The following is a 22,487-nucleotide window of genomic DNA, read 5'->3' as shown; positions in this document are numbered from 1 at the left end:
CTGTGTTCTTGCTTTGATTGGTTTACATGACCTTCTTCTGAACTTTTGGTTCCGTGTTTGGAATTTCATGTCTAAACTTGTAGATCAGTGATACAGACATAGCATAGGTCAGAAGGACCTGATTCAGTATCTGCTAATTCAGTGTTCTCTGACTTTATAGAACATAACTACCGTGAGTAATGAGAATTGACTGTATTTTCTTTTACAGAATATTGACTGGATTTATTAATAGATCAAAAACTTCTTAATACTAAGATTGAAAACAATCTGGCATATATATATATATATATAGTAACTTAATAAATTTTAACTTGACTTAAACTTCTCTAAATTGATTTTAGATATTGGGAAGAAGGAATTATGTTTTACCATTGGTCATTAAAATGTAACAAAGAAAAACACATTTTACTCTTTGTAATGGAATTATTTGTATTTTTCTAGGAAATATAATTGCCTCTACTGATGAGTGGACTTTGTCAGAGGTCTTTTCCTCTCTAAGGCCTTTTCTATTACTTTGTGATTCCTTGATTTTCTAAAAATATTTAGAAAGTATTTTCTAAATTTTCTAAAATATTTTCTAAAAATATTTGCCTGTTCCATTAAGTTTATAGGGCTCTTTAGCATGTTATAAGAAACGGTTAACTCAAGGTGAAAATATGAATTTAAAAAAACTTTTTAAATTATTTGATAGGTTAAACCTTCCCTTGATGAAGCTTTTGTTATCCAAGAACAGAATGTTGCACTAAATTTCATTGGTTCAAGAGGAGCAAAGCCTGGTGTTACTAAAGAGAAAAGAATTAAATATGCAAAAGAAGTCTTACAAAAAGAAATGCTCCCTCATGTTGGTGTCAGTGACTTTTGTGAGACCAAAAAAGCCTATTTCTTGGGGTATGTTAACTTTCCTGTTTTAAATTCTTTGCTAAGAGAAAATAAAGTTTTTCCATTAAAACTAAAACTGATATTTTTACTATATAAATTCAGAAGAAAAACAAAGCCAAAAATCCATGTGTTTCCTCTTTCACATCTTTTATTTTATTTTAAAGGTATATGGTTCATCGGTTACTGCTAGCAGCTTTGGGTAGAAGAGAACTAGATGACAGAGATCACTACGGAAACAAGAGATTGGATCTCGCTGGGCCATTACTTGCATTCTTATTTAGAGGGTAAGAAATTACAGCGGCTCTGGGAATCTGTGTCTCCCTTTGTTGTGTCATCTTGCTGCATCAGCTCTCTGTGTGTGCAGTGCCAGCTTTTTTCACCTGGGATGGCTCTCCTTGTGGGGCGCACTCCTTGTGTGTGGGGCTCCCCTATGTGGGGGACACCCCTGCATGGCACGGCACTCCTTGCGCGCATCAGTACTGTGCGTGCGCCAGCTCACCATGTGGGTCAGGAGGCCCAGGGTTTGAACCCTGGACCTCCCATATCATAGGCGGACGCTCTATCAATTGAGCCAAATCTGCTTCTGCATTGTACTGTTTTAACATCCATATTGAGTTCTTAGGAAGTTTGCTGAGATTTAGTTCTGGTTCATGTCTGGAAATGTCAAGATTCTGAGATAATTTATTACTTCTTTATATATTTTATTGCTCTGGTAGCCTTATAAGGTGTTTGAGAAAGCTGAATTACTGCTTTGATTTTTTTAGTGCCGATAGTGGGATTTTTATTAATGTGCTTTTACATTTTATAAAAACATACCCATGAAGATAGAGGAAAGTATATAAAAATATTAACAGTGGCTCACATTAATGGGGTTATGTGTGATTTTTATTTTTTTAGTTTATTGAAGTATATGACTCATACATAAACTATAAGTGTATAGTAATATGTAAAGTTACAAAGCAAACATGCATAACATCATACAGGAGTCCCATGCATCAACCTACCACCACCACCGTGCATTGTCGTGAGGCTTTTTTTTATAAATTATGAAAGAATATTGTCAAAATCTTAGTAAGTAACTATAGTCCTTATCTTAGTTTGGTGTATTTTTCCTCTCACCCACCATATATATATTTTTAAGTACCTAATTTATTTATTTTTTCTTCTCCTCCCCCTCCCTGCTCTGCTGTTTTTGCTGTATGTGTCCATTCGCTGTGTCATCTTCTGTATCTATTTCTCTTTTGTCTTCTCTTGTCTTTCTCCACTAGGATTCAATCCTGGGGACCTCTGATGTGGAGACCTCTGTCAGTTGCGCCACCTCAGTTCCTGGTCTCTGCTACCTCTACCTTGACTTTCCCCTTCGTCTCTTTTGTTGTGTCATCATCTTGCTTTGTGACTCACTTGTATGGGCCCTGGCTTATCACGCAGACACTTGGCTTGCTGCATGGGCATTGGCTTGCTGCGCAGGCACTGGCTCACCACTCAGGCGCTCGGCTTGCTGTGCGGGCACTGGCTCACCACGCAGGCGCTCGGCTTGCTGCACGGGTACTGGCTCGCCATACTGGCACTCGGCTCACTGTACGGGCACTCAGTTTGCCGTACGGGCACTCGGCTTGCCACATAGGCCCTGGTTCGCCACGCAGGCACACTTTCTCCTCTCCTTTTTCACCAGGAGGCCCCAGGGATCGAACCCAGGTCCTCTCATATGGTAGGCAGAAACCCTATCACTTCAGCCACATCTGCCTCCCCTGTTATTTTTTAAATATGTTATGACAGAAGTTGTAAAGTTACAAAACAATCATGCACATGTGCAGAATTCCCATACAACTCCTCTGTCAACATACCACTGCAACATTTGCTGTATTGAACATTTGTTACAGATTATGAGATAATACCATCAGATTATTACCACCAACCATAGTCCATAGCATACATTTGGCATACATTTTCCATATTCCCCCATTATCAACATAGTACATCTTTGGTATAGATGCACGAATATTACATTATTACTGTTACATAGTTCACTCCAGTTGTATTTTTCCCATGCTTCTCCACATTCCCACCTCCCTATAGTAGTATTTTTATTTTATTTTATTTTTGATATATTCTTTTTTTACTGCAGTGGGCTGAAAATGTGATTTGTGGAATGCTTAAACCTTGAGTAACTTTTGGGGACTTCCAAAGAACAGAGATTACTTCATGTTAAAGCAGAAATTTTCCTGAATCTGTGATCAGCCTCTGGTTCTTGGAAATATGGGAAACTTAGATCAATAATGAAGTTTTATTATGTCTGGAATAACTGTCCATGATTTTTTTTTTTATGTTTCCCATATTTTCTCTAATACATTTACAATTAGAAAAAATTTATAAGAAAATACGTAGAAAGCAAATATAAAAAGTGTATTAATATTAACAGTATTTTTCATATATTCTGTTACTTAGTATGTTTTAGGTTGGTATTTTTTTTGACTATTTATATAGCCCCATTAAAGAGCTGTTTTAGATATTTTCCCCTTATTGCCCTCCCATGTATGTTTCTGTACTACTGTATATATCGTATATACATAAAAGAGTAATAGCCCTCCCTATCCCTTGTCTGAAGTATGCATGTTGTAGATCCTTAAATATTAAAACAGTACCATTTTGTTTGTCAGTATGTTTAAGAATTTGCTTAAAGAAGTACGCATCTATGCACAGAAGTTTATTGATCGAGGAAAGGACTTTAACTTGGAATTGGCAGTTAAAACAAAGATTATATCTGATGGCCTAAAATACTCTTTAGCTACTGGAAATTGGGGTGACCAAAAGAAAGCTCATCAAGCCAGAGCTGGAGTATCTCAGGTAAGGGTGTCAACTCTAACTTTTAAGTTTGATAGGAAAAATGTTACACGAGTAGTGGATTATTTTAGTCATTGGATGTAAATTTTTTTGCTTTTTTATTCTTGCCAAATATAAAAGTACTGGGGACTTTTTTTTTGCTTTTTGCTCAATTTAAAATGTTTATTCCTTAAAAAATGAGTTGCTTTTTTACACCTATACAAAGTTCTTAATGTTTTTTTGGTGATGAGTATAATGGAATTTTACAACATATAAAAGAGTTACCTCTGCCTAAGGAATGGTATTTATTGAGTACATAGTTGAGTGAAAATTCTCTGTCATCTGACGTCCTAATTAACTGACAAAATAAGCTACCTCAAAAGGAATAGTACAGGATTTCCAAAACAAAAGAAAGACACACACACACATACACAAATCTTCTGTGGCTCAAAACACAATATCACAGCCCCATCTACAGGCAACTTGCAGTAATTGCCAAATACAATTTAGTGATAAAAAAATCCTCTCAGTAATGAAAAAATGCTTACAAGTCCTACTGGAGTACCGCTTTTGTTTAACTATACATAAGAAATTATTTAACATTCTGCTTTTCCAAATATATTTAATGCTCATTTTTTTAAGATGAGCCCCTCCCCCCCAGCAGTACTTGTATTATATCTTTGAAATTAAGCAGAAAAACAAAACAAAATAACTCATTGCTGGTGAAAAATACATAGCAAAGTCACTTCTTCATCTTCACAAAGACTGAACCCAATTTTCAGGACCATGAAGAGCTAGAAATTCACCTGGGTTCAAACACTTGTTTGTAGACTATGCAGCAACTTTGTTGTCTTTCTGTATTCAAAATCTGCAAACTCTGCTGCTGCGATCTCTAAACCCGCTACAAAATCCTTGAGGGGTGGTAAAGGTACACCTCTGCCACCACCATGCCCTCTGCTGCCAAGGAAACCAAAACCTCCTCTGCCTCTGTACCCTTCTTGCCGTGGTTTGGATGGAGTGGGATTCCAAATACTTTGGCATTTAACCTGTCTTCAGCAGCACTGGGAACTTTTGAATTTAAAAAATGAAACTTTTCTTAAATTAGCTATTAGTGTTATTTAGAGAGACTTAAGTTTTTGGTTTGCAGTATAGAAGTTCAGGATACTTATTAAATTTGAGTAGCTGCTTCAGAGATAAGGCAGCTCATCTTAAGGAAATTTTTATGGCTGAAAATCTCTATATTAGAAGCTTACATGGAGAATAAATGGACATTCCCTTTCTTAGTTGCAAAATATAGTGCTTTTAGTACTGATTCCTCTGTATTTAGTCCTTTGCATGTACAGTGACTACTACAGCTACTTCTCAGATGGTGTAATGGGGAAAGCTTTTTTAAAAAGTCTCACTAGCCATTTTATTTTATTTTTTTGTATTTATTTTTCATATTAGATTTAAAACCTGTATGTACTTGTCTAGTTTTATGAAATTTGGGTGGAGACCTCCCTCCCCCTTACCCTTTTTTTTTAACTAGTCTATAGTTAGTTAAAAAGCTATGCCCTGATTGGGCATTCAGGCACTAACGTCATGCTCCTGATCCCTAGAAATCCAGATACTGTAAATTCTGGGAGGCTGTTCATAGTCAAGTTAAAGTTTCAGATCCTGGGGAGTGGATGTAGCTAAAGTGGTTGAGCTCCTGCTTGCCTTGTAAGAGGTCCCAGGTTCGATCCCCGGTACCTCTCCAAAAAAAAACAAACAAATGAAAAAATGATCTCTCATTGGGGAACAGATATAGCTCAGTGTTTGAGCATCTGCTTCCCATGTACAAGGTCTTGGGTTCAATCCCCAGTGCCTCCTAAAAAAAAGTTTCAGATCCTGTTAATTTAATAAAAGATTTATTGGGTATACTTTGTGTTTGTGGTACATGAATGAGTTGCCATTCTTGCCCTTGAGGAGCTTACCTCCTGAACTAGAGCAGTTCAAGGTTTTTAGATCAAGGTGGGAAAATGGGGTTAGAGAGGGGAGCTGGGATAAGTTCATAGAGGGAGTCACTTGTTCATTGTGTTTTTTAGACAGATTCACAGTAGTTGATGTGGAGAAAAGATTTGAAAAGGGCAAGATGGGTGGCAGGAAGATTGTTGGGAAATAATTACGGCCTGAACTAGAACAGATTAATAGATGGAGAGTGGAGTCAAATTTGAGAAATATTTAGTAAGTTTAGTGGGACTTTCTGATTAATCAGCCAAATGGTAGAAAATTACATAGAGTACAGACAAGGGAACAGTTCTTCCTGGAGGTGGGTCAAATTGCTTTTGTAGAAGGGATAATAATTCACCAGGCAGAGCAGAGTGGGGAAGCATATTCTGTTCTCTGGCAATGACATGGTCAAAGGTGTGGAGGTGAGACAGTATATGGCAATGTGGATGGAGTATAGGAGTGCTGGGAGACTGATGGTGGCTGGTTACTTGTGGCTTCATTGAAAAGGGCTTTTACGTCATGCTCCTCTGTAGCTGTTAGGGACCTGTTAAATATATTTTTTAAATAGATGAGTAAAATGGACATACCTAGTTTTTAGTAATTCTTGTAACCATGGAGGGTAGATTGAGGGGACAAAGGGAGTTAGAGGAGATGGTAGTGGAGATAGGTAAGAGGTCGTGGGCTTGGTCTCTTGCCATGGATTAAGAATGGAGTGGTTGAATTGCTTAGAAAATTTGAAAACAAAATGGAAAGAATATAATTATTAGTGTGTAGAAAGAGGAAGTCAGAGAAAAAGATTTTGAAGTTTCTAGTTGGGAGATTAAGGGAAGCCTGATGCCATTAGCTATGACAGGAGACTCAGGAAAAGGAAGGAGATTTGGGTTGATGTAAGGCTGGGAGAAGATGGCAAATTCGTTATTTATTTATTTATTTTTCCCCACCCTCTCATTGTTTGCACTTGCTGTGTCTGTCTTCCTTGTTTCTTTAGGAGGTACGAGGAACTAAAACCAGGACCTCCAGTGTCAGAGGAATCGCTTAAGCAACTTCTGTTCCCTGCTTTTGTTGTGTCTCTCATGTTCTTCCTTCTTTTTCTCTTGTTGCATCATCTTGTTGTGTTAGCTTGCCATACCTGCCCATTGCATCAGCCGTCTGTCTTGCCTATCTTCTCTAGGAGGCTCTGGGAACTTCTGCTCCCTGCTTTGCTGTGTCTCTCATTATGTTTTTCTTCTTATGTCTCTTGTTACATCATCTTGTTGTGTCAGCTTGGTGTCTTCTTTAGGTGGTACTGGGAACTGAACCACAGACCTCCCATGTGGTAGGCAGGAGCTCAATCACTTGAACCACATCCGCTTCCCTGAATTCATTATTATATATATATTGAGCTTGATTTGCCTGCCTTATATCTGAGTGTTATCCTAACTTATAAGTATTATCTTACTTAATATCCTGTAAGCATTGGGTCTCTGGGTTAAGGAGGATTTAGCTGGAAAGAGTACTGAGATGGATTAATGATGTCTGCTGTGGCCACGGGAGTGCAATTTGGTAGCATTTAATTTTTTTTTAACACTTACTGGGTGCCTAATGTATGCTAGGTGCCATTCTAGATGTAGAGGATACGATGAAAGAATAAAACAAAACAAAAAAGGAGAGTGAATGTAGCTGAAGTGGTTGAGTGCCTGCTTTCCATGTATGAGGTCCAAGGTTTGATGTCTGGTATCTCCTTAAAACAAACAAACAAATGAAAAATTTAACTCTCATTGGGGAGCAGACATAGCTCAAATGGTTGAATGCCTCTTTCCCATATATGATGTCCTGGGTTCGAACCCTGGTACTGCCTAAAAAGCAAACAAAACAAATTCCCTGCCCTTCTGGAGCTAACATCCTAGTGTTTGGAGACAGACCATAAACAAAATATGTGGTGTGTTATACTGCATGTCTTACATTTGCCATCTCTGCTCTAGGGATGGTTAAGTTATGGGGGTGAACAAGATATCCAGGAAAGGATGGAGAAAGAAGGGATGGAGATGGTTTGACACTCATTGGATTGTATGTAAAAATAGGACCTCGGTTCATTCCTATATTTGCCAAAATGTGGTAGTGTGAATTACAGGAATGCAAATTTTTTAAGATTTACTATTTTTTCTAGGTATTAAACCGCCTGACTTTTGCATCTACTCTTTCTCACCTGCGTCGTTTAAATTCCCCTATTGGTAGAGATGGCAAGCTAGCAAAACCAAGACAATTGCACAATACATTGTGGGGAATGGTGTGTCCTGCTGAGACCCCAGAGGTAATGCATTTGAATTTACATTTAGGACAGTAAGTCAGCTAATAATTACATAGGGTATAATTTCTTTTAAAATTAGGTGTTACTTAATTATGCATTGTGATTTAGAACTAAGATATTTAGAATCCTGTTCTTGGAAAATATAAGTAAATCTTTTGAAATCAAATTTAAGGAAAAATGGTTATGGAAAGAATTTTGATAGGCATATTAAATCAGTATGTGTAATACTTTGTTTACTCCCTAGGGCCATGCTGTAGGACTTGTGAAAAACTTGGCCTTGATGGCTTATATTTCAGTTGGATCTCAACCTTCTCCAATTCTGGAATTTTTAGAAGAATGGAGTATGGAAAATTTAGAAGAAATTTCTCCTGCAGCTATTGCTGAGTGTGTATAGTTGCTTTCTTTATTATTATTATTATTATTTATCTTTGGATATAGCTTACTATAGAATTGCTAAGTGAAAAATGGTTTTGGTTTTGCGTTTTAGTGCAACCAAGATTTTTGTTAATGGCTGCTGGGTTGGAATACATAAAGATCCCGAGCAACTTATGAACACCCTAAGGAAATTGCGGCGTCAGATGGACATCATTGTGTCTGAAGTAAGAGTCTTTTAGTTATGGGAGCGTACTGGGTTTCTAAGCAAGGCAAAGACCAGTCACTTTTCATTGACCTCTTTGCTGTGAACCGGTTTTCCTTGAATTGTAAAGTGTATTGTCAGTTAGTCTTCCTAAGTGATGTTTTAAGCCTCAATTAATTATAAAGTATTGCTTGCTTTAATGCTTTAGATATGATCCTGAAATTTTTTTCCAGAAAAATAGCATTTTTATTAATTACCTGACAAATGTCTTTATAATAACTATTTCCTACTCTTTTTATAACCTTTTTATATTTCCTCCTCCAGTTATAACCTTTTCATACAGCAACAGTTGCATCATAATTTTCATAAAGTGAATAGAAAGATAATTTAATCTTTCTTCTGTCATGGTGATCAAAATTTGTCTTTTAATATTGAAATTTGGGATGTATAAGACATGTAAGTGCACATTCCTTTATCCTGTAAGCCCTGAAGAAACACTGAGGGATTTTAGAAAAAAAGAGTATTAGATTTGTGTTTTACAAAAATCACTTTAACATAAGTTTGTTGAAAGATTGTCAGGTTTAGACCAGAGGCCAGGGGATAAGTTAGGAGAATACACTAGTAATATAGTCTGAAAATGACAAAAAGATTTTCTCTTACTAGAGATGGCATTGTTCTCTTCAGGGCATTATTTAGCTTATGTGGAGAACAATGGATCCTGAAAATTTTGATGTGTAATTTAAGTTTTAGAACTCAAATTTTATTTTAAAGTAAAAGGAATTCTTTTCGGTATCTTTTTGTAAAGTTGAGAATGCTTTTTAAAAAGGATATCTGATTTATCCTTTATCTGAATCCATACCCTCATTTATAAAATATGCTGTACTTGTAAGAGATTTTCTTATATTTAGGTGGGTATTGAAGTATTTTGGGATTAGGATGGGGCTTTATTTATTTTTTAATATGTTAAAATATATATCATTTTTATTATTATCCAAAATAAGACTTGTACTTTTGGTATTTTGTAAGGGTTATAGCTCATGCTTTTTTTTTTTTTTTTAATTACAAGAAAAAAAATTTTTAAAGATACTTAGATTACATAAATGTTACATTAAAAATGTGGAGGATTCCCATATGCCCCACTCCTTACCCCTCCCTCACTTTCCCACATTAACAACATCCTTCATTAGTGTGGTGCATTGATGACAATTGATGAATACATATTGGAGCATTGTCACTAAGTGTGGCTTATTGTTTATAGTTTAAATTCTCTCCACAATTTTGTAAGTTATGACCAGATATATAATGGCCTATATTTGTCATTGCAGTGTCATTCCGGACAATTCCAGTGTCCCGAAAATGCCCCCATATTATACCTATTTTTCCCTCTTCCTCCCCTCAGAACCTCTCGTGGCCACTGCCTCCACATAATAGTAAAAGTTCTTCCATTGCTAGAATCATAACAAGTCTATAGTAGAAAAACAGTAAATCTACTCTAGTCCTTTGTTCATTCCCCAATCCAGAGGATTCTGGGATGGTGATGCCCACTTTGCCTCTAATTGAGAAGAGGCTTAGATCCCGTGGGGCAGATGGATGCTTGCAGTTGTCGACGCTCTTCGTTCCTTGGGATGGTCATTATCCATCATCATCTCCTTGTTAGTTGTCCTGGGTGAATCTAATGAACTAGAGAGTAGGTGTTGCAACTCTGTTGAGATTCAGGGCCTGACTGGCACATGGAAAGCTCAAAGATTAAGTCTCTTGGACATAAACCTATCAACTCTAGTTCTAACTATAGATAGGTTCAGATAGAGGGAGCAGAAGAGCCATGTCTAGGGAAACCACAACTGAGTCCATTGCTCATGCTGAGGAGCATAAATTCCAAAGTAGGGCCCACTGACAGGGTGACAAATTTCTGAGCTGTCAGCCCTGCCTATAGAGTCTGGATATCTTCAGAACCCTCAGAAACCCCTCTATTTGAGGCAGTATTTACCATGGCAGTCAATGTCACTCAGGCTTTTGGATTCCCCAGATCTGGACCTTAGGGACTGCCTAGGTGAAAGTGTTTGAAGTAAACAGGAACATACTTAGCCAATGGCTAAGCCTCCTTTATACCTAGCAAAGGAGAGAAGACAGTATGGCTACTTCTCTAACAGGCAGGTCTTGGATTCTGACCTTGTCATATTTATAGCCTGAGGGCAGACACAGCATGATGCTTCACAGGCACCTCTAAGAGAACACCCAAGAACCAAAATGGACTGTATTTTTTGTGGTTGAGAAATTTGGCAGTGCTTGTTGGCCATGTTTTTCTGCTGAGAGCTGCCTTCAGTTTTTTTGGGGGGGTTCTCTAGAGTAAAATTAAATTCTTCCTGTTACTTTTGGCCTTTATAGCTTTCCATATGTCCATTCCCTCACCTTAAACTGCCTGTGTTCCTTTCTCTCCATGTTCACCCCAAAAGAGGATGGGTAGAAAAAGGGGAATTACTGCTTTTTTCAGATAAATCTCACTTATTCTGTAAAACTTCTATTAATTGTCATCTCCTCTAGGACACCTTGTCTAATCCCCTAGTTCAATTTAGATCATAGGTTGACAAACTTGTTTCTGTAAAGGCCCAGATACTAAATATTTTAGGGCCATGCATTGTCTGTTGTGACACTTAACTCTGCTGTTGTACTGAAAAACAACTATAGATAATGTGAAAACCAGTAAAACAACTGGTGAGGGTGGATTTGGCCTACAGGCCCCTTGGACATCCCTTGATTAAGGTCTCTGTGACTATAGCATCTTTTGTTTAAATGACCTTGATGGAATATTTACATTGTCAATAACTATTGATGTATTTGCCTGCCTCACTTACTATACTTTCAACACATTAGAGACAGGAACTATGTCTTTATATGACTGTTTTCTGCTCTGAGCATGGGGTGGCATATAGAAGACTTTCAATAAATGTTTGACATATTAATGGATGCCATGTTCTTGGGTCTTTAAATCTCTTTTGGAGAGTGCTTTTGGGAGCTAACTTTAAATGTCAGAATTGTGTATATTTTTCAGGAGTCTAGGACTTTTTCTTTTCTTTCTTATTTTATTCATTCATTCATTCACTCATTCATTCATTCATTTAATTTCTCTCCCCTCCCCCCCGTTGTCTGTTCTCTGTGTCTATTTTGCTGCATGTTCTTCTTTGTCCACTTCTGTTGTTGTCAGCTGCATGGGAATCTGTTTCTTTTTTTGTTGTGTCATCTTGTTGTGTCAGCTCTCCATGTGTGCGGCCCCATTCCTCGGCAGCCTGCATTTTCTTTCGCGCTGGGCTGCTCTCCTTACAGGGCACACTCCTTGCGCGTGGGGCTCCCCTAAGTGGGGACACCCCTACATGGCAGGGCACTCCTTGCATGCATCAGCATTGCTCATGAGCCAGCTCCACACAGGTCAAGGAGGCCCGGGGTTTGAACTGCAGACCTCCCATGTGGTAGACGAACACTCTAACCACTGGGCCAAGTCTGCTTCCCTCCTCCTTATTTTTTGGTAACTAGAGTCCCTTATTTTACCCCATTTCTAACTTTAGCCTTCTTTCTTTAATTAAAAAATTTAATTTTTTTCTTACATCAGTGTTTTAAATTATTCAGTTAACACAGGATAACTAAAATACCAATAAATCTACTTTAGTCAGTGGTTATACTTCCCCCTTATTTTTGTTCATTCCTCAGTCTTGAGGGATTTGGGACTATGTCCACCTTGACTGCTTCAGGGGAAGCCGGAGGAGTTGGAGAGTAGGAGCTGGCTGGCTGTTGCGTTTTAGGACTCAGCTGGTAAAGGAAGGCTTTAAGCCTCTGAGAAATATACTTAACAGGTAAATTGAAAATTATAGGTCCAAATAAAAGAAGTAGAAGTATCATCATTAGGGTATCTATAAATGAGTTTAGCTTATTATATTGGGGAAGTAGCTTTTCATATATTCCCAGGTAAAAACCTACCGAGGGGTGTTAATTTCTTGAGGCCATGTGCATTGTCTGTTGTCCAGATGTCTCTTTGGCCTTCAGGAACACTTTTGTTTGAGACTTTGTTTACTGTAGCAGCTTGTGAAGTCTGTCCAAGACCTCCATAAGTATAACCTCCAAAATGATTTCATCACTCACTTTGAAATCTCTTAGCCATGAAAATTCTATTTTATTTAATATCCCCCCCCCGCCTTTTGATCAAGGTCTTTCTCCACATGCATTGCTGATTCATACTTGGTAATAATCCCTTGGTGCCGGGGAGATTTATCCCTGGGAGTCATGTCCCACGTCAGTAGGGGGAAGGTAGTGAGTTTATTTGCAGAGTTTGTTTAGTCTTCTTTTGGATCTGTTAGGTACTCCTTCCTGTCAGTAGTTCTCTCTAGACCCACTAAAGAAACACCTTTGTCCATTGGAACTTAAGATACCATTTGGCCTTTGAGAAGACAATTCAATTCATGTCCACCTGATAAGACTGTAATCTACCAAGAGAGCTAGTTTTCTAAGGATTCAAGGCACAGCATTAGAAAGAATATATTTTCTTGGACAAAGAACTCCACTCATGGGATTTTTGTTTACAGGCACAATGTTCCTCCTCAGAGTGCCATCTAAGAACAGGAAGTGGGCTAAGAATTCTGGAACATTTTCTTTCTCTTGGCTTTTTACTCTTCAGTTTTGTAGTAAAACTTGTTTTTAGTGATCAAGCTTTTATGATTTACATTGTTTTTAAACCGAGTAACCCAAATCTTTTCTTAAATAAACCTGATTCTTTTAAAACACAATCCAGATGTGATTTCAAGTCATTTCTCACTTTTTCAGTACTTTTTTGTACTGTCTCATTGGCAATTCATTTTTTAAAAAGTATGCATTTTTTTCAATTAGAGAGTTGTACATTTACGGAGCAATCATGATCATGCATGAAATAGAGGATTTTCATATACCATTCAATCACTAACGCCTGGCATTTGGGTGGAATATTTGTTACAAATGACAATAGCACAGTTTTATAATTGTACTACTAATTAAATTCCATGGCATAACTTAGGGCTCAGTGTGTAGTGCAGTTTCCTGAATTTAAAAAAAAAATTCTATTCTGGTACTATTAATAAAATATAACATTACCACATATTTTCAGTGAAAAAAGGTAAACCTTTAATTGTAACCAAACTGCTTAGTCATCTCTCCAAACAAGTGAAAAATAAAAACAATAAATTCTTCTATTGTACGAACTGAAAGTTTTCATCAGCCCAGCGTTTCAGAGGGTTAAGCCAAAAGTAGCCATTCTTTTTTTTTTTTAATGTACTAGATACCTATGAATTTTTTTTGAATCATACAGTATATTAGGTTCATAGTAATGCATTCATACAATATTTGTCCATTTGTATCTGGCTTCCAAAAGCAGCCATTCTTAAGGCTGGCTGTAACCATCATATATATTTCATGTCTCAAGAGGAGGGTCATGAAATGGGTGAAGGACCTGTCCTCTCCTCCCGTCATGTTGGGAAGTCTTAGAAAGTCCCTGCTGAGGTCAGCCTCCCTTCTTGACCCTATTCCAGTCCTAAGGGAAATAAAGACCTTCTGGGCACCATCCAGAAGATCAGGAAACAGCGTGAAGCAACCAGTGCCCTCCTGTGCTTTTAGGCAGTTCTTCATTCCTTCTTCTCAGCTGTTTATTCCCAGTGTTTAGGGTGAGTATTACATTAAATACACACTAGAGAAAAAATCTCAAATGTTCCATAAGGTCCACAAGGCAAGTCACATAGCAGAAGAAAAAATTAAACAACCGCTTTAATGAAAAGCATGGCATCCAGCCCTCGGAAGGCAAGCTCAAACTCCATCTGATTGGTAATGGCAGGATTATGGCTTTGGTTGGTGGACTGCTGGGTGATCTGGCTACCCTTCTGGTGAGGCAGTGCCAGGTACTCAAACATGGGCATCTGGTCGGTGGAGAGCATGCTCTTGAGATCCTAGGGCATGGGTCGATCAGAAGGAGTTGTGATTTGTGATTCTAGCTGTGGAAGAAATACCTTTGTTGTGCAGGCAGTGACCCATGGATGTTCTGGGATTAGGAGAGGGAAAAACAGATGTAATGGGGGACATTTTCGGGATTTGGGAATCATCTGAATGACATTACAATGACAGATACAGGTCATTATATTTCCGTCCATAACCTGCAGAGTCGAATGGAAGAGAGTATAAACTACAGTGTAAACTATGTAAACTATAATCCATGCTTAGTGGCAGTGCTCCAAAATGTGTTTTATCAATTGCAATGAATGTACCGCACTGATGAAAACTGTTGCTAATGTGGGAAAATATGGGAGGTGTGGGGAGTGGGGCATATACAAATCCCCTATATATATTCTTTGTAATGTTTATGTAATTGAAGTATTTTTAAAAAAAAGAAGTCATGATTGAGGGTATCATCGCTGTCTATGCGAAACATGGGATCCAGCACCAGAAACTTGTCAATGAGGTCCAGCACATAGGGTTCACATGTAGGCCTTTAACCTGTCCTTCACCTCCTGCTTCTTACCTTTGGGCAGGTCCAGCTTCTCAAATAGCTAATGCTTGTCCACATTTGGCCACATCTCATGGGTGATGGAGCCACAGAGGTGACTGATGAGGGTGAATTCATGCTGCTTTGTGTTGCCCTGCATGATAGGGCTGTTGGTCCAGTCCACATCTCTGCCATGCACCAGCTTCCCATAGATCAATGAGGGTCAGTACCAGAGCATCACCATATGGTTGATATAATGGTTGGACTGGCTCTTCTTGGCCAGTCTGAAGGCCTGAGCCAGCCTGAAGTCTGCCAGCTTCAGGACCCCATTTCAGAAGATAAGCACATTGGCTGGCTTTTGGTCCCTGTGCAGGATCTTGTTTCTATAGTAGTAGACATTGAGTAGCATCCGCATGACCTAGTTGATCTCAGACAGCTTGAACTTGACAAAGACATTATTCAGCAACCCAGCAAGGTATGCTCGCACAAGTTGAACACTAGGTATATACTGCCTTTGCAGCGGTTATAGGGGTAAGCTTTGGTTTGACAGATCTCAATCAAGTTGACCCCATTCTTGTGCTTTAGAAGCTTGAGAACCTTGATTTCCCTTAAGCCTGTGATGGGAAACTCCTCCATCTTGTAGTTCATCAGCACCTTCTTCAAAGCCATGTTCTGGCTAGTCTTGCAATGCTTGGCCTAAACACTTCCATAGAAGTGCCTTAACCTATCTTGTCAAGCTCATATTTGGACACCTCATCACAAAATGGGTACTTCAGCAAGTCATAGTGCTTTGTCATAGCTGCCTCCAGTGCACTGCCATGACCTCCAGTGGCTGCTGCTATGGCAATTCATTTTTGATTGCCTTCCAAGAGTACATATTGGATAAAGATTTCATTGGAAATTCTTATTTATTTCCTTTCTGACTTATTTCTTTTTAGATAGGCACTTCAAATTCTACAGTGCTTTTTTCTTATGTTCTTAATTGCAGATTTTCACAAAATACACCTTTTTTAAAGATTTATTTTTTACTTTACTTTTTATTTCCCCGCCCCCATCCCCAAATGGTTCTCTTTGTCTGTCTGCTCCATCATTATTGCTCGCCTTTTTTCAGGAGGCACGAAAACCAAACCCAGGACCTCCACCTGGGAGAGGAGTGCCCAATGGCCTGAGCTACATCTGCTCTCCATGGCCTGCAGTGTTTGCTGGCCTGTGGCATCTGCTCCTTTAGGCATCTGCTTGTTGTGGTGGGGTATGGCATCTAGTTCTTGTTGGGACAGGGTACGGTGTCTAGCTCTTGTTGTGGTGGATGCTTGTCTTCTTTATGAGGCACTGAGACCCAAACCTGGAACCCTCCTATGTGGTAGATGGGTGCCTGACTGGTTGAGCCATATTTGCTTCCCCCCAAATATTTTTGATAATATTTTCTAGGCCAGTAATATCCAATAGAAATATAATGTGAACCACATATGCAGTTTTAATTTTTCTAGTAAGACGTTAAAAACATAAAAAGAAATAGGTGAAAATAATTTTAATATATACTTTATTTGATCTGATACATCTAAAATATTGTAATTTCAACATATAATTACTATTACAACTGTTTATGAGCAATTAATATTATGCATATATATATATGGGTACAGTCTTTGAGATCCAATTGTAGATTGGTCACATTTGAAGTGCTCAGTGGTCATGTGTGGCTAGTGGCTACTGTGTGAGAGAGTCACAGACCGTTTGATAGGTGATTGGGAGAAGTCAGGCTTTAGATATGGGACAGTATGGGCAAGGCAAAGTGACATGGGCCTGGTTGCTATAGGGTAAATTGTATGTAATTAAGAAAGAGCCAAACCAAGAAATTCTCATTTACTAGTGTTTGTGGCACCAAAAAATATTTCCCTTATTTCAAATTGACTTGCATGTCCTTACCAGATACTTTTCTTTCAGCTCTATAATTATCAAGGTTAAACTTTCCTTTTATAAGTTTTAAATTATACCTGTTTCTAGTATAATAAACAAAGACAGACTAAGATTTGTCTATTTTATTTGGTAATCGCTTTCTCCAGAAATTATTTTATTTTAAAAAATTATTTAGTTCTAGCTAATTCTTGTGATAAGAAAAAAGCAAAAAATTCTTGAGATTGTTTTATCTTTTTATAAATTAGGTTTCTATGATCAGGGATATCCGAGAGAGGGAGATTCGGATCTATACAGATGCAGGCCGCATTTGTAGACCACTTCTGATTGTAGAGAAACAAAAGCTACTCTTGAAGAAGAGACATATTGACCAATTGAAAGAGAGAGAATATAACAACTACAGGTGAGAAAACTGTGTCCAGTTTTAAAAATTGAGAAGTAATTCACATACCATAAAGTTCTCCCTTTTAAAGTGTACAACTCAGTGGTTTTTAGTATGTTTAGAATAGTGCAGTTATCTCCACTATCTAATTTCAGAACGTTTTTGTTGCTTTAAAAAGAAACTCTATACCCATTAGCAGTCATATCTGTTTTTCTTTATATTGTTACCAGACAACGCTTGTGGGTATTTATTTAAGCATAAAAGTCTTTGTTACCTGTTAAAGTCGAATAAGAAATATAATTTAAAAATAACCTACTTTAAACATTTATTTTTTAATGACATATCAAAATATACATTCTTACTGTAAAATAACTTCAACTATTTATAAATATAAATATGAAAAGTCCCTCATTTTTACTCCCCTCTTCAAAAGTAAGTACTGTTAACTGTTTGGTATTTATTCTTCTAGACCTTATTTTTATACCACCTTTCCTCCCTCTCCACCGCCACCCCTTAAAAAATATAATTTCTTTAAAACAAAGCAAAGCAAACTAGTAATAATAATTTTGGGATGATACTTTATATGTATTTTTTTATTAACTTGCTTTTTTCACTTGGATTAACTAACAATAATATACCTATTTTGGAACTCTTTCCATGTCAGTACATGTAGATACAGGAATAGTTTTTAACCATGTTGGAAGCCTACATGGTTAAAATATTTGGGAAATAAGGAAATTCAGTGACTTACTCTTTTTTTTAGTTGGCAGGATCTTGTGGCCAGTGGGGTAGTAGAATATATTGATACTCTAGAAGAAGAAACAGTGATGCTTGCAATGACTCCAGATGATTTACAGGAGAAAGAAGTAGCCTATTGTTCCACATATACACACTGTGAGATTCATCCTTCAATGATCCTGGGTGTATGTGCATCTATTATTCCTTTCCCTGATCATAACCAGGTTTGTAGCACTTTTTATCTTCTGCCTTGTGGGGAATGAAAAGAAGTAAAATAAAAATGAGGAATTAGTCTGTGAATCTCTTTCTAAGAGTAAAGTCTTTTAATGAAAAAGTTACGTACTCCTGCAGAATCAGCATTTGACATACTTAATGTTAACTTTCATTCTGAAGAGCCATAATTATTTCAAATGGTTATCAGTTATCTTTCAGAAATAAACAAGAACCTTATGTACAAATTTCTAATTAATGTAGTCAGTTTCTTTAGAGGTAATTAAATTGTCATTGATTCTCCTTTTCATTTCTACCTTTAGTCTCCCAGAAACACATATCAGTCTGCTATGGGTAAGCAGGCTATGGGAGTTTATATAACCAACTTCCATGTTCGTATGGACACACTGGCCCATGTTCTCTATTATCCTCAAAAACCACTTGTGACTACACGGTCTATGGAATATCTACGATTTAGAGAGTTGCCAGCAGGTATGTTCAGTTTTATTAAATGTTTTTTAAGATCCTGCCATGCTTAAAGCACTTTCCTGGGTGTTTGGGAGAGTTAGAAAAAAATGCAGTCTCTTTCTTAAGGAATGTACAGTGTTATGGGAACCTGAACACAATTAAATAAAAAGGTGGGCATGTGAAAAGTATTATGAAGGAGGTACGAAGTTCTTTGGAAGCATAGTGAAGGAAATTGATTCCAGTTGGAAGTCTAGAGCGAGTTTCATGAAGGAGATGGCATTTTAAACTGGAGTCAAGTCAGGGAGGAAGATATTTGAGAGGTGTCTTGAGCAGGGGTCTAGAGATATGGAAACATGAGATATATTTGGGGGACAGTCACTAGTCATGTTATTTTAGTATAGTTTAGTTGGAGTGTAAAAATATGGGAGTGAATTTTGACATAATGTGGAGAGAGCCTGAAGGTTAAATTTTCTTTTGAAAATGAAAACTCTTTTTGAGCTGGGAAGTAATACCATTAGGGATTTGTTTTGGGAATGTCACTTTTGTAGTAGTGTAAAGGGTGAATTAGGGTTAGATATAGTATTGGCAGGGAGATAATTTAATTTTTGCAGTAGTTTAGGTAAGATGGTGAGATTGTAAAGAAAAAGAATGATGGGTGAGGTGCCTTTGGAATACATTTAATATAGAGCTTGATGATTGACTGGATGTGGAACAACAAAGAAAGGGATGAGAGGAATCGAAAATGTTATTGGTGTTTGTAGCTTGAGTGATTGAGGAGAGACGGATGTATTAATAAAATTGGGAGCACATTAGAAGGAAGAGACTTTAGAGGTAAAATAATAAAATTCAATTTGGGACATGTTGACTTTTGATTTGCTGCCAGGACATCTAAGAAGTGATCCATTGGTGATAAATATAGATAATTATGAAATTGCTTGGGGAGAATTCAGTGTGAGAAAGGCCAGATATGGGCAAAATTTAAGGTACTAGTGCTAATGATATGCAGAAAAAGAAGTTGGGAGAGATTTGAGAAGTAGCTGATAGGGAGAGGAAGTCACAAGTTTGCAGGAGATTCTCGGGGACACTGGACAGTAGGTAAAATGGTGCAGAGAAGGTGAGAGTGTTGACTATTAAAGGAGACAATATTGTTCTTTGGCACTATTGTCTTACTGTAGTGTTAACAGAATTTTGACTTTGAATGTGGGTAACATTTGGTTGATCAGTACTGTTGAGTGAAATTTGCCTTGTAAGCCGTGGCTCTAAATTACTAACTGTAGTAGGGTCTCTAACATTTTGATATCAAGTTCTTGTACATTTTCAAAGTCCTCCACAAGGGGTTACTCTTGTCTATAAAAACAAATTCTGTTTGGTTATCTACATATCTTTGGGCTATGCTTGCAGTGTTAGCTTTCTTCAGGGTTTCTTTAGGGCTAGTGAAGAAAAGAAACATAGGTGAAGGATTGGATTTGAAATAAAGTGTTCCTTCTTTTGGCGGTGATAAAGAAGGGGTGAGGACATGCCTCGTAGGATTGCATGCCTTTCAGTTCTGTTATTTTTTCATGTCTTAATCAAGCAATCTTTTAAAAAATGCCTTTTTATCTTTAGCTAATTTCAAAGTTAGAGAAAAGTTTTCTAACTAGGGAAAAAAATCTATATACCCTTCATCCAGATTTTCTAATTGTTGATATTTTACAGCATTTGCCCTAGTCTCTCCCTTTCTCTGTGTCTCTCTTTTTCCTCTCTCTTCCTGAGCCATTTGAGAGTAAATTACAGACATGAAACCATATTATTACTCTTTAATTCTTCAGTGTATGTTTCCTATGAAGGACATTCTCCACAGTGCAGCTGTCATTCAGAAGATCTAGTCATTAGTGAGGCAAATTTGCCAGTTATCTCCATAATGCCCTGTATGGATCCAGAATCACATCCAGGATCATGCATTGCAAGTTCTTTAGTTGCATATGTCTTCAGTTTCCTTCAATGTGGAACAATTCCGTAGTCTTTCCTTGTCTTTCATAACCTTGGCATTTTGAGGAGTCCAGCCCAGGTACTATGTATATCCTTTCTCAGTTTGGGTTTGACTGTTGTTTGTTCATAATTATATTCAGATTATGAATTTTTGGCAGAATTAAACATAGAAATGATACTGTTTTCAATACATCATATCTGTAATGATATGCTATTTGTCATATTTTTAGTGATGTTTAGCTTTTATCATGTGATTCAGACGATAATCTGGTTTCTCTATTTTTTGTTTTTTATAAGTATTTTGTATTTGTTAGCAAATAACACTAAGTTGTAACTGGGGAGATACTTTGAGATGATGATCTTCCTTTTCAAACTTTTGAGTCATTAGTTTTAGCTTTGGTGGTTGTTGCTAATGGTGATTTTCAGATTTTACCTTTCCTTTCCATTTTGATGCTCAGATTGTCCAGATTTGGCTAGTAGGAGCACCTTCAAGATGATTCCTGATATTTCCTCATCATTCTTGCAGCACTTCTTTTGTTTCACTGCCCAAACCATGGATTCAGGCATTTCACCTTTTAGTGGAATATTAAGAAACTAAAAGCCGGGTGCTACGTGGGCTCACTGCTGCTACTAGAATGTCAGAGTTTCTAGGTCCTTTCAGCTGACAAAACTACTATGTGTATCTGTAAACATACATACACACACCCATATCTGTATCTTTTTTTTTTTTTTTTAGGAGGTACTGGGAATTTAACCCAGGACCTCGTACATGGGAGGCAGGTACTCAGCCACTGAGTACATCTGCTCCCCTGTATCTACTTTTTTTTTTTTTGGTAAGATTTATTTTATTTCTCCCCTGCCCCTTTGTTGTTTTGCACTCACTGCCTGTTCTCTGTTCGCCACCTTTTTTAGGAGGCACCAGCAGCCGAACCCAGGACCTCCCATGTGGGAGGGAGGCACCCAATCACTTGAGCCACCTCTGCTCCCTACTTCTTATGCCTCTCATTGTGTTTCCTTGCTGTGTCTGCTGCATCATCTCACTGAGTCACCTTGCTGTGCCAGCCTGTCATGTCAGCTTTCTATTTTGTTTGTCTTCTTTAGGGAGGTGCTGGGAACCGAACCCGGGACCTCCCATGTGGCAGCTGGGTGCCCAGATGCTTGGGCCACATCCACTTCCCCCCATATCTATTTTTATATCTATATTTAAAAACCATGTGTTCACACTAATACCTTCCACCCCAATCCAACACCAAGGATTTATTCTAGAACTCCATTTTCTGACAGTGAAAAACCTGGCTCTCATTGCCCTCAATATATTTACTTATTTATTTAATATATTGATATAACCAGTCTCCTGACTATCCCAGCTGGAATTTTGACCCTGGTCCTGCCAAACATGCCAGTCGTACTGGCTGAATTCTGAGCCCTGACCAAGGAGGGAAGGGCCTAACTATACCACCTCAAGGAGTGTCTCTTTTTTTTTTTTTTTTTTTTAAAGATTTATTTATTTCTCTCCCCTTCCCTCTCCCACCCCGGTTGTCTGTTCTCTGTGTCCATTTGCTGCATCTTCTTTGTCCGCTTCTGTTGTTGTCAGCTGCATGGGAATCTGTGTTTCTTTTTGTTGCGTCATCTTGCTGTGTCAGCTCTCCGCGTGGGCGGCGCCATTCCTGGGCAGGCTGCACTTTCTTTCGCGCTGGGCGGTTCTCCTTATGGGGCGCACTCCTTGCATGTGGGGCTCCCCTACGCGGGTGACACCCCTGTGTGGCACTGCGCTCCCTGCGCG

At 38.0% G+C, this 22,487-nt stretch overlaps 1 protein-coding gene and 1 pseudogene across 1 annotated transcript in view; one reads left to right on the top strand and one right to left on the bottom strand.

Annotated features, from left to right (window-relative positions):
• The window catches only part of POLR2B (RNA polymerase II subunit B), a 57,719-nt gene that overhangs the window by 20,262 nt on the left and 14,970 nt on the right, over positions 1-22,487 (top strand). Inside the window, exons 8-16 of the mRNA XM_004483866.3 lie at positions 692-888; positions 1,044-1,163; positions 3,537-3,723; positions 7,817-7,960; positions 8,202-8,341; positions 8,445-8,556; positions 17,187-17,341; positions 18,084-18,282; positions 18,592-18,760. Of these exons, the coding sequence (XP_004483923.1) occupies positions 692-888; positions 1,044-1,163; positions 3,537-3,723; positions 7,817-7,960; positions 8,202-8,341; positions 8,445-8,556; positions 17,187-17,341; positions 18,084-18,282; positions 18,592-18,760 (1,423 nt within the window). The remainder of the gene's footprint in view (positions 1-691; positions 889-1,043; positions 1,164-3,536; positions 3,724-7,816; positions 7,961-8,201; positions 8,342-8,444; positions 8,557-17,186; positions 17,342-18,083; positions 18,283-18,591; positions 18,761-22,487) is intronic.
• Positions 14,300-15,821, bottom strand: LOC139438643 (cyclin-dependent kinase 9 pseudogene; annotated as a pseudogene).

This window comes from Dasypus novemcinctus, chromosome 1, assembly GCF_030445035.2.
Source record: "Dasypus novemcinctus isolate mDasNov1 chromosome 1, mDasNov1.1.hap2, whole genome shotgun sequence".
NCBI classification, from domain to species: domain Eukaryota; kingdom Metazoa; phylum Chordata; class Mammalia; order Cingulata; family Dasypodidae; genus Dasypus; species Dasypus novemcinctus.
Note: the sequence above shows the minus strand (reverse complement) of the source record. Positions and strands in the feature narration are given on the sequence as shown.